Below are 13,060 nucleotides of genomic sequence, written 5' to 3'. Positions count from 1 at the left end.
GCTTTACATGTATTTTTCATTTCATTTACGTGTATATTTTTGTTATTGAAAGATCATTTGGAAACAAAAAACATATTTTGTGATGTATACTTCCTTCTAGGTCAATCGTAAAATTGTACTTAAGATGTCCTCAATGTTACTGAACGAAACACATTCTATAAGATGCTTAGGTAACAAAGTGATCCTTTAACTCTGCAATACCATAGACAAGGCAGGTGTCCAAAGGGGATGAACATTGGAAAGAGTGTCGCATCACAAAATGAAGCCTGCCGTTGATCACTAAAAAACCTAATGCTGACAACATGAACTGACTGCTAGCTTCCACTGGAGTGCATTGTGTGCTTCTGGGAGAGCTTGCCATTTTTTAAAGTAGTATTGAATTAGGCCTTTTCTGCCCAGATGCTTAGCACCACAAGTTGTTAATTTAAGACAAAAGCCAGAACATGCTGTCTTTTTTTAAAAAGATATATATTTTTTAAAGTTGTATAGTATTCCTACTGTGGTGCAGCATTTTTACCGGATCATAATTTCTCTGAAATGCTATAGTCTTGTGCAGTGTGATCCTTTGTGATAAAAGTATGCTAGAAAACTCTGCGCTCTATTCAGGTTATTACCTGGTATAATCTCATAACAGAGTTTGATTAAACTGTTTCCGATTAAGGGTTTGTATTTTGGGAACAAAAAATACACATTTTAGCACATTGTTATAGCTGTTATGCTACAGTTAAGTGCATTTGTACTTAAAAAATCTTTCCTAATGAATCAAGTCTGTAAACATTTGTAAAAAACAAATATTTTTTAACTTTGTAAAATTAACAAGCCTTTCAATTAGCCATAAAATATCTAGCAATAAGGAGCCTGTATGTTGTTCATATGTATTCTTTATAAACTAAAGTATGTTTAATTACAATGGACCTGGAGATAATATAATTTGAAATGTATTTGTATTACCCCTTAAATACTGTATGCTTTTTTTTAGGTTCTTGTTGTTCAGGCTGTCCGACCAGACAGACTGCAGAGTGCAATGGCCCTTTTTGCTAGTAAAACCCTTGGTAAGTGTTACGCTGCTTCTCATCAGTGCAATAAGCCTTTCGAACCTGCAGCATGTTGTCCATTACATTTAAGGCTGTCATTTATATATTTGTGACATTTTACTTTGCCACAACATGTTGCCTTTTAACTTCATTTGTATAATTTTGTTGAATATGTGCATGTATCATTGAGCTGAGTCCATATGGTCATGAGGTGGGTAGTGTCCTGAACAGAACTACTACCCAGTAGGGGAGCAGTAAAGACTGTTGTCCAGGAAGAAGCATCAACCCCAATTGCCTTTCTGTAAAAGAGTGATTTAATAATTAATAGTTAAGATCCTCCTTGATAGTGAGAGAGAGATTTTATTTTGTTTAATGATTAAGTGATGCTATGAAGACTGTATGCCCATGGTCAGTAGAAGTTGGAATAAGGATGAAGGGGGGATAATCATTCCATAGTGGGTAGTTTGATTTAAAGTCTTTGTGTTTCTTTTATTTTCGGAAGGGCGAGTAGTTGTGCTCAAAAAGAAGGACTGAGAGTGTTGCAGTCCATCAGGCTGTGTACTTCCAAGGGAATCTGCCAAGTGTTTTTCCCTGTTGAATTTCTATTGGCAAATTTTCAATATGATGAAGAGCAAAAATTGTTGATTGTATGTAGTGGGAGCAGTATTTGCAGGGACACAGGGCTGTCATTCTTTAGTCATTGTACATGGTGAAGTTAGTCTAATGTGTACTCCTGATTGTGCAGTGTCACCAAGCGTTTACATAGTTGTACAGCAAATTAGTCATGGAATTTCCTTAAGCATGCACATTTCGTGTTGCAAAATGGAACATATTTATGCATACTTATATTGGCTTTTGAAATGTGGTATATGCTGCTTTTTGTGCCTTCTTACCACCTTGCATTGGGCACCGTGTAGTGTAAAACTGAGTATAGAGAGCCTTATTCCTGACAAGGGTTATAATGCCATGGCAAATGGAAGGTGTTAATGTCAAGTTTTAGGTAGACCTCCAAGTAAAATCAGGAAATTTAGTTGGTGAAATCTTCGATGTTTAGGGGGTTAACCTCAGCTAGATATGGAGTTTCTCAGGATGTTTCTTGCTCCTGCTAAGGATGTGGCGTTTGTATTTTTCTATTATATGGGGAGGTCTTTCTGGGATACAAAGCACTTCAACACTGTGAGCATCTGTGATTTGGCCACACCCAAGCCATTGGCAACGCAGAACAAGTGTGCCTATCTTGTTTTTTCAAAATCTCAGAAAGCGTGCTTCAGGTCTCAGCTGTTTTGTGTAGGGGTTCTTGTTGAGCCCTGGACATGGAGTGATTAAAAGTGTGTGCATGTTGCTGGAGTGTGGAGAGGAGTTTGGGCAGGCCAATACCAGTCACCATTCTGGTGGTTTGAGCAGGAAACCTGGAAGCAAGCATATATCCACTTTGGAAGCAGTTGTGCAGGGATATATAAAACACAGTCTTGGTCTGTGATCTTTCCTTGATTGGTAGTCAGTGGGGGGATTTTTAGTGAAGAGGCATGTGGTTGTAGTGGTGTTCTGGACACTCCGGAACTTGACATGTGTTTTGCTTGGAAGCTTTGCCCGACCTACAATTCACTATTCAATTAAATTTACAAACATTATTGTTGAGGTTACCATAGTAAAGGTAAGACTCCTCAGAGCTGGTGAAAATAGTGATATGCACTTGTAGTGACTATGTTTACTTGTTGAGTAAATTATAAGTTCCTTTCGAGCAGCACCTACAGTTTACATGCCCTCTACATAGACTTGTGAGACTGAAACTGTGTTGGAGTAATCACATTGTACTGTTTTTATGCCATAGTTCTAGCATGAATTTGTTGCACAAATTGGAATAAATAGGAGAATAGAGTATACCGTCAACAGTGGCACATATTCCTTCCTCGGATGATGAATATGTGGAATCAAAGCCCTTCTTTGAACCAATATAGAGTTATGTAGATATTTGTTGTGGGCTGTTACCACCAGCCTTCTTCACTATGTGAATTTCACTAGTGGTTGCTACAGTAGATTTTATGTATTCTTGACCCACTCTACCTTTGCTCTATTATTATAACTTTATTTTAGGGTTCAAATACAGGAGCTTGTTGGGCACCTGACAATATATGTCTATTTCTCCTACAATCCCTGCTCACTGGGTTTGGATTTGGAACCAAAGGAGAGCTTGATTTACCGTTTCTTCCTCTTCCATATCATAAAACAGCATACACTCCTCTACTCATTTATCAAAGAAATTCTAACTCAGTGTTATTAATTGCTTTGGTGTGAGTGTATTAAGCACCTGGAATCACATTAGCTTCACATATATAGGATTGTTAACATATATCCAAAGCAGTGTGAAATTAAACTTTTCAAATAACGCTTTCAATTCACCAAAATAAATTAATCATTGTGTTACCATATAACACTTGAATTTTTTCAGTTTACCAAATCAAATTAAATGTCAGGAAGCCAATTTACACAAAGATGATTACAATTCGGCAAAAAGATGCAGTAGTGTACAACACCATACGAGTACTAATTCTGAGTGAAATTATTATCTATTTCGTTAGGGTACGTAGGGATGTTGGCTTCAAGTCACAACTCGTGATGGTCAAGAAAAGAGGGCCAGCGTATAATTAACCCTGTTAGGTCAACCTGTTGCCTAAAATTACTCGGGTTGATGCTAATCAGTATTCCTTTTGATCCTGCCCCTGACCTTTAGACATTTACAGTGGGATTAAAAATACCATACTGGTGTATTTAAAGGAAATGTGTTTTAAAAGATTAGCTTTTTAGAACTGAAGTGTTTTGAATTTCAATAATTTCACTTATAATAAGCACTCATATGGTGCTGGACACTACTGCAGTTTTTTCACAAATGTAATTGCCTTTGACCAAATATGGTTTCCTATGTTTGAATCGATTCAGTAATTTGAAAATGTGATATAGCAACGCAATGTTCAATTTAATTTGGTGAATTGAAAGTGTTATTTGAAAACTTTAATAACACACTCCTTTCGATATGTGTGAACAGTGCAGTATAAGTGAAACTGATGTGATTCTAAGTGCTTCATTTACACACACCAATGTAATTAATAACATTGAGTTAGAATTTATTTGATATAAGAGCATGGGAGATGCACAGTTTTTGCTTACATGGTACCAGTGGTGTAACAAAGGCCCCTACAGCCCCCGTGGTGTGGGGGCCCCCCCACGCTCCAGGGAACCCCCTCAGCACAGTACACTGTGCATGGGCAGCAGGCCTTTGATTGGGTGCAACGGGGCCCCTCCAGGTGCTTTGCACGGATCTCCCTCAGGTTTTGTTACACCTCTGCATTGTACTAGTGGTCCAACCTCCCCAGGTATATGGACCCAATCAAATTTGTGTAGCAATTTTCCATATCAATCACGGAAGGGGGAGAGATCTTTCCTTTTTGCTTCTGCTTGGGAGTCATAACATCAGACCAATGGTTGCGGCAAAAATGTCACACAGATCATAAGTTAGAGTTTATTCAAGGACCACATGCCTGCTCACCCAAAAAAGAACACCACCTCCATCTGCAGGAGCTACAACAGGAAACTTTCCATCTCAAAAGAGCGATAAAAACTGTCCCCATAGCCCTGATAAACCAGAGATTTTATTCAAGATTCTTAATAAAAAAGAAAACTGGACAGTGGAGACCAATTCTGGACCTCAGACAACTGAACCAGTTTCTGAGGAAACAGGGTTTTCTTATGCTCACACTACAGTAGGTCCTCCTGATGATTTAGTAGGCAGGGGTTATCTAACATACCTGGATCTTCATGATACGCACTTCAACATACCTATCCACTGGAAGCACACTAGAAGCACAAAAGATGGCAGGATAACATTATTAGTTCAAGGCACTCTTTTGGCCTCAAGTCAGTGCTCTGGATTTTCACAAAGTGCCTTTTATCAATTGTTGCCTTCCTGCGGCGACAAGGCTACCAAGTGTACCCACACTTGGACAACTGAATCAACAAGGCTCCATCAGAGGAAGAAGCAATGGTTTCTATGACTGCTTGTATCAGTTTGCTTCGGAGTTTGAGTCTCAAGCTGAACAGAGAAAAATCAACTTTACAGCCTGACACAAAAACCCAAGTCCTATGAGCAATACTCAACACCCAGTTAGATAAGAGTTTCCCATCATCGGAGAGAGCAATCAAACCCCAAGTCATGGCAAAGAGCGTGTGAACTTATCAATCAATCACGGTCAGACCAATGCAAGTTTCTGTTAGGCTTGACATCATCCTGGGTAGGATTTATTCCATTTTGCAAACTCCAAATGAGACCTGTCCAACAGAAACTGGACTCTCAATGGTAACAAATCAAAGGTACATGAGACAACATACTTCAAGTCACGAGACGACTAAAGCATGCACTATTGTGATGGAGATTTCCAACCAATCTGAAGGCAGGTTTCTTGTTTCAAGCTCTAACACAATCAATTGTGCTAATGTGGATCCATGCATGGAGGGCTTCAGAGCTCATCTGTTGCTGTTGAGCAGATGCCTCTGGTCAGATACAGAAAAGATGTTTCATAACATTGTATTGGAGCTCCATACCATAACATTATGGGCCAGATGTAGGTAGGTATCAGATTGCGACTTGCAATTTGCGAGTCATAGCGACTCGCAAATTGCAACTCGCAATCCGAGATGCAGAAAGGTGTCTCAGACACCTTCTGCGACTCGCTATGGGGTCTCAAAGACCCACCTCATGAATATTAATGAGGTGGGTCGCAGTTTGCGACCCCATAGCGAGTCTAGGCACTCACAGGGATGGTGGCCTGCTGGAGACAGCAGACCACCATGTCCGTGACTGCTTTTTTAATAAAGCAGTTTTTATTTTATTTTTGCAGCCCGTTTTCCTTAAAGGAAAATGAGCTGCAAAACGAAAAAATTCCGAAACCATTTGGTTTCGGTTTTTTCAGAGTAGGCAATGGTCCATAGGACCACTGCCTGCTCTGAAAAAATATTTTTGTGGGCATTCACAAAGGGGAAGGGGTCCCATAGGGACCCCTTCCCTTTTGCGAATGGGTTACCATCCACTTCAAGTGGATGGTAACTGCGAGTTGGTTTGCGACTGCTTTCGCAGTCACAAAGCAACTCAGCATTGCGATGTGGTCGCAAATAGGAAGGGAACAGCCCTTCCTATTTGCGAGTCGGAATCACATTTTGCGAGTCGGTTCCGACTCGCAAAATATGACTCTGCATCGTGTTCAGCCTTTTGCGCCTCGCAAACTGCGTTTTTCGCCGTTTGCGAGGCGCAAAAGGCTTCCTACATCTGGCCCTATGCCTGTAAATGTTACTCCTGAGGCTAGCAAGGCAGGCACATTTCAAATAAGATTGGACAATACAACATCTAAGCTTTACCTAACCAAGCAATGTGGAATCCGGTCCTGAACCCTCATAGAAGAGGATTAACTACTATGCGGCTGATCAATTTTTTGACAATATCAACATTGCCATCAAACACCTGCCAGCAATTGGTTGCTATATTAGACTCTGTTTATTCTTCCCCACTACATTTGCTCTAGCTAGTATAACTTTCTTTTAGGGTTCAAATACAAGAACATGATGGTCACCCAACAATATGTGTTTATTTATCCCAAAATACCTGCTCCCGGTGTTTTGAGCTGGATCCTTAAAAGTGCACTTCATGAGAAACAAAGAACATTTAATAACCATTAGATCTTGTGCAAATATTGGCAAATATCCCAAGTAGAGGACCTAGAAAATCTACATGTAGTCACATTTAAACCCAGTTCCCTGTGGCAACCATGAGCCAGCTGTGTCAGCTTCTGGAGTGACTTTATGGAGTTGAAATCTGTTGGGTAGCTACAATCATGACATCGTTAGGACAACTAGAGAACAGTGTATTCGCATCGTAAGACAACTGTAGAATTGTAGAGCTTCCTCTTCTAAGCTCTGTGACCAAATGATTCATAATAATAACTTTGTATTTTAGTTACAGGGCATGTTCAGTTGTTGAAAAATCTGGAAAGTTGCTCTTCCTAACAGTTCCTCCTTTATACACACGCTCATTTCAAGCAACAGACCACTTCCATTTTATACTCCTGAAATGCTTTCAAGTCTTCTTTTAGTTTGAAAACGTAGATGATGCTACAGCATTGCGTGTAAGGGAGCAGGCAGGAGAGTGCCACCAAATTTCCTCACCCTTGAGTAACTGCATCCACTGAGAGGAAGTCCAGTTAACTGGTGTCCTAGGAGATATTTGTGGACTTGGTTCTATTTGAAGAATCCAAAACATTTGTGTTGAAGTTAGCAGAGGTGTTAGGGACCTACAGGACCTACACTCAATAGTCCTTGAAAACATAACTTTTACTTACAGTGCTTAATTTTCAGGTATTTTGGTTTGTGTTTGTGGGTTCCAGGGAATGAAAGTGTATCAGGAGAACATGTGCTAAAAAGGCATTACCTGGCTGGATATTTTCACAGGCATGTCCCACTGATTTCTTTTCAAAGTGCACAAAAATTGTTGCTCAACATCTCCCTTGACTTTGTGGATCCCGCATCCAATAACTGATATGACTTTGCCCTACTGGAGCATCCGGAACCTCTGAATGAGGGAACAGCCATATTGAAGCTTTACACAGAGTTCCTACAGCATGTTTCTGACCACCCTAGGTCTATGATCAGATTTGTGAGAAAAAAATAGGATTGTTCTAGCTTCTGACAAACTCTAAATGGTACTAAAGACAAGGAGGCTTTATCAAAAACTCCATCAACAGAGAGGATCATTATGATGTCATGTCTTGCGTCAGCCTCTTCTGTTTAAAGCCAGTTCCTATACCTCTTTTAATTGCATAGTAAAGCATTTCAGAAAGACTTATGGAATTTGCAGCATCAAAGACTCCCAAATCTCAAAACTAATGCAACAGACTCAGCAGTATCAGATCAATAAGGTTTGGAGAAAGTAAGGCAACCGCCAAGAGAGGAATACCCCTGTACCTATAAGGATGAACCATTAGGCTGTAAAGAATTAAAATTACATAGTTAAGGAAAGGGTTGTGAAAACCTTACGTCAAGGAGAGAAAACGTTCAAAATGCAGTCATGAAAGTCTTCCTACTAACATTTACAATTGGGTTCAACCAGTATACTGTGAAGATGAGTCTAGAGGAAGGGCATATAATATCCATCTCCTTATCTTCTTTAACGTTTTAATTTCCTTGTTGCACGCTAGGAAAATCCTAATGTTATGGCCGGGACAAGGAGTTGTTATTATGGGGCATGTTCTGAGCCAATTGAGTACAACACCCACTGAATGATCCATTGGTCTGAAGAAGAAGGTCCAACAGCTGGATGCGTTTGCCCAATCAGCAGCTTTCAGGATATTGTCTAGGCCATAACCAGAAAGAGAGGTTCTGGTCACCACTGTAGGAAGCTGGCCTGGTGTGTTTTGAGCGCCTATGGTGTTATCACCTTATACAAGTTCCAGGTATCCCCTATTAGTGAAGTGTAGGCAGTGTCTAGGAAGCCAGGGCTCTCGAGTGGTAGTTATGAATGAACAGCCAAGACTTTTCTAGGAGACATGCAAAGCTTATGGAATACAACTATAGTCACACTGCACTTACACACATGAAAGAATCACACAGTGTTACAAAAATAAAGGCTTTTTATTATAGTAACACAAATACTAGACTACTGGATAGGCCCTACCATAACTGGAGGTAAGTAAACACATTATTATATACACATTAGCAATCAGTAAATAGCATACAAAGCAATAGGCATTGGTAAAAGCTATAGCAAATAGTGAGGGCCCTAGGGTAGGGCCAAACCATATACTAAAAAAGTGGAATGTGAAAGGCAGTCCCCCACTCAAGGAAGTGGAATCAGAGGAGGGGAGCTGCAGGAACTAGAAACCCCAAGAGGTGAGTACCAGATGGGCCCCCATGGACAAGGAGAGCAGAGGTAAGTACCTAGTTTTCCCCAAAACCAACCGGAGGACTTTGGAAAAGGATTAGACAAGACTCAACCAAGACTGGAAGAACCCAAAAGTGGATCCTGACAGAAGAGGACCTGCAAAGGAAGGGGACCAAGTACAGTTCATGTTGGAGTGCCCGGTGGTGGCAGTAGCCACTACCCACCCTTCTGTGGATGCAGGACCAGGTCGACGGTGGACTAAGAAGGTCAGCCGTGCAGCACAGGAGGGGGATGAGGAGCCCCAGAAGTGATTCAAGTGATGTCCCACATCAGTTGTCATGATGCAGTTGGTTAGTGGTGCTGAAAATCTACCAACAAGCTTTGGGAAATGCAAGTGTCGGAGAAGAAGTTTTTTCAAGGCTGAAGAGGACCAGAAAAGTCCAGGGGACTCAACCCAAGGATGGGAGTCCGGGGTGATGCTCAGCAGCTGGGAGAGTCACATGAAGAGGTGGCAGCCCCCACAGACAACCCACTGACAGCAGGCACAGGAGTTGCAGTAAGGCCCACTCAGCACACCTAAAGAGGAGTCCCACTTTGCTGGAGCAGCAGGCAGGAGACTGTGCTTTGCTGGAAGCCGGGACTACACACAGCCTGAAGATCCCTTGGAGGAGGGACAAACAAGCACTGGTAGCTGCAAGAGTCAGGTTTCACAGGGGTACTGTCCTGCAAGGGGAGGCAAGGGCTTACTGTCTCCCAAGTAGGAGAGCTGGTAAAGAGGACTAAGGGCACCACTCCAGACCACCACCTGTAATGCAGGATCCATGCAGCTCCGAAGGAGAGATGATCCACGTTCCCGGTAAACATTGCAGTTGGTGTCTGGGGATGGAGGGGAGTGACTCTTTCACTCCAAGGGAGATTCCTTCTTACTTCTTGTGCAGGCTGAAGACTCATCACCCTCCGAGGCTGCACAGCTGGGGGAATGTTGCAGTTGCTGGAAGGAGCTGGAGAAACAATGTTGCAGAGTGGAGTTGTCGCTGAAGTTGCAGATTGTCAGTGCCTGGAGGGTCCAGTTGCAATCTCAGTGGCCAGAAGATGAAGTAAATAATGCAGAGAAGTCCTGCTAAAATCTTGCACATCGAATTTGATTACCCACCCAAGAGGGAGACCCTAAATAGCTCAGGAAGCCCAGGGATTGGTCACCTAGCAAGGTGACCACATAACAGGAGGGGCCTGTGATGTCACCTACCTGACCTGGCCACTCAGATGCTCCCAAGGGCCTCTGCCCACCTTGAATTCAAGATGGCAGAATCAAGTGGTCACCTTGATTATCTCTGGGCACCACCCCTAGGGTGTGTATGGACAGGGGAGTGATCACTCCCCTTTTCTTTGTCCAGTTTCGCGCCAGAGCAGGGACCGAGGGTCCCTGGACTGGTGAACATCGGTTTATGCAAGGAGGGCAACAAATGTGCCTTTCAAAGCAAACCGGTGGCTTGGGGAGGATACCACTCCCAAGCCATGTAACACCTATTTCCAAGGGAGAGGGTGTATCCGCCCTCTCCCACAGGCAATCCTTTGTTCTACCTTCCTCTGCCTGAGCTGGTCAAGCAGCAGGAGGGCAGAAACCTGTCTGAGGGGTGGCAGCAGCACAGGCTCCCCGGAAAATTCCAAAAGACTAGTAGGAGCAATGCTGGGAGTCCTGTAAGGACCCCCAGAGTGCATGAAATCATACAAACAATACTGGCAGCAGTATTGGGTTATGATTCCAACATGTTTGATACCAAACTTGTCCAGGTTCGGAGTTACAATTATGTAGCTGAATACAGGTTAGTGACCTGTGTCCAGTACACGGGTAAAATGGCTTCGCCTCACTTACTAAGTCCAGTGCAATGGAGCTGGAGTTTGTAGGGGCACCTCTGCTCATGCAGGGGTGTCCTCACACACAGGTACCTGCACCCTGCGCCCTGCTTGGCTAGAAGGGCCTACCATAGGGGTGACTTACAGTGATCTGGTGCAATGATCTGGAGTGAAAGGGTGCATGCACCTTTTCACGCAGGCTGCAATGGCAGGCCGGCAGACACATTTTGCAAGGGCTCCCATGGGTGGCACAATACATGCTGCAGCCCATGGGGAACCCCTGGTGCCCCAATGCCCTGGGTACCTAAGTACCATATACTAGGAACACATATGGGGGCACCAGTATGCCAATTATGGTGTGTGAAAAGTCCAAAGTAACCACGTTTAGAGGGAGAGAGCACAATCACTGGGGTCCTAGTTAGACGGATTCCAGCGAACAGAGTCAAAACACACTGACAGCAGGTAAAAAGTGGGGGTAACCAAAAAGAGGGTACTTTCCTACAACCACTGCTTCACAAGCAGAATAAGCACCAAACTTGGAACTGTTAAGAGCCATTTCTGGCAACAGCTAGCAAACTTATCTGTTGAGAGTGGGTGATGATCACTGTGTGATACGTTTTTCCAAAAGAAATGAGGAGTGTCAGAAGTAGAGGGTGGTGTCACTTAGTTTGTACGGCTTTCATAATCTCTAAAACAGCTATGAATTCAAAGCTGAGGATGCTCAGCTCAGACGAATAAACTCTTTAACTGTCCCTGAAATGAAGATAACTCCATCTTGAGTGAAGGACCTCTTGTGAATGGAAAGAGGCTCGAAATCACACTCTTTGGATGGATATCAAACAGATCAGATTGACCGTTTAGCTGACAATTGCAGCCTAGAAGTGGTGGCATTTACTTCTCATGATAATGAATAATGAGGATGAGAGGGAAGAGAGCGACTAATAACTCACATGAGTCCACAAACAAGTAGACTCTTCCCATAAATTGATAATCCAAAGGTCGGTGTCCGGTAAAAACATCTGAATAGAAGATGTTAGGAGTCCTATCAATCAAAACCTTCTTGAATAAAGAGATGAGGACATTAGATAGGGAGAAGGGAAAGAAATGTAGGGGATCTTCTTTCCCTTCAACATATCAATCAATCAAAAAAAATTATAGAGCGTGCTATTCACCCATCAGGGTCGCAAGGCGCTGGGGGAAGGGGAGTGGAAGGGGGGAGGGGAGGGTGATTACTATTTCAACAGCCACATCTTGAGGTTTTTTCTGAAGAGCAGGAGGTTCTGAGTCTTGCTAAGGTTGGTGGGGAGGGAGTTCCAGGCCTTGGGGGCGAGGTAGGAGAAGGATCTGCCTCCGGTGGTGGCGCGTTGGATGCGGGGGTCGGTGGAGCGGAGGTGGCGAGTGGGAGTGTGGAAGTTCGCTCTTTCATTGAGGTAGGTTGCTCCTGTGTTGTGGAGGGATTTGTGTGCGTGGATGAGGATTTTGAAGGTGATCCTTTTTTCGATCGGAAGCCAGTGAAGGGATCTAAGGTGTGAGGAGATGTGTTCATGGCGTGGGAGGTCCAGGATGAGGCGGGCAGCTGCGTTCTGGATAGTCTGGAGTTTTCGTTTGAGATTGAGTGTGGTGCCGGCGTTGAGGGTGTTTCTGTAGTCTGGCCTGCTGCTGACGAATGCATGGGTGACGGTCTTTCTGGTCTCTATGGGAATCCATTTGAAGATTTTTCACAGTATGCGGAGGGAGTTGAAACAGGAGGAGGTGATGGCGTTGATTTGCTGGGTCATGGAGAGGGAAGGGTCCAGGATGATGGCGTTGCGTGCGTGGTTTGAGGGTGTTGGTGGGGATCCTAGGGCGGTGGGCCACCAGGAGTCGTCCCATATGGTTTTGTTGGGGCCGAAGATGATGATTTCTGTTTTGTTGGAGTTGAGTTTGAGGTGGTTTTCTGTCATCCATGTGGCGGTGTCAAGGAGTCCAGTGTGGTGGTTGGTTTTGGAGGTGGCAGGGTTTTGGGTGAGGGAGATGATGAGCTGGGTGTCGTCTGCGTAGGATATGATGGTGATTCCGTGTGGTCGGAGGATGTTGGCGAGCGGGCCATGTAGATGTTGAAAAGGGTAGGGCTGAGGGAGGACCCTTGGGGGACTCCGCAGATGATTTTGATGGCTGTGGAGTGGAAGGGAGGGAGGCAGACTTTCTGGGTTCTTTCGGTGAGGAAGGAGGTCAGCCAGTCTAGGGCCTTGTGTCGAATACCTGCGTTGTG

At 43.5% G+C, this 13,060-nt stretch overlaps 1 protein-coding gene across 2 annotated transcripts in view; it reads left to right on the top strand.

Moving 5' to 3' along the window:
* DYNC2H1 (dynein cytoplasmic 2 heavy chain 1) overlaps positions 1-13,060 on the top strand; it is a 1,541,159-nt gene that overhangs the window by 1,125,492 nt on the left and 402,607 nt on the right. For both annotated transcript variants that reach the window (XM_069202358.1, XM_069202357.1), the window contains one exon: positions 980-1,052. In XM_069202358.1, coding sequence (XP_069058459.1) covers positions 980-1,052 — 73 coding nt within the window. The remainder of the gene's footprint in view (positions 1-979; positions 1,053-13,060) is intronic.

Source organism: Pleurodeles waltl, chromosome 8 (genome assembly GCF_031143425.1).
Source record: "Pleurodeles waltl isolate 20211129_DDA chromosome 8, aPleWal1.hap1.20221129, whole genome shotgun sequence".
Classification (NCBI taxonomy): domain Eukaryota; kingdom Metazoa; phylum Chordata; class Amphibia; order Caudata; family Salamandridae; genus Pleurodeles; species Pleurodeles waltl.
Note: the sequence above shows the minus strand (reverse complement) of the source record. Positions and strands in the feature narration are given on the sequence as shown.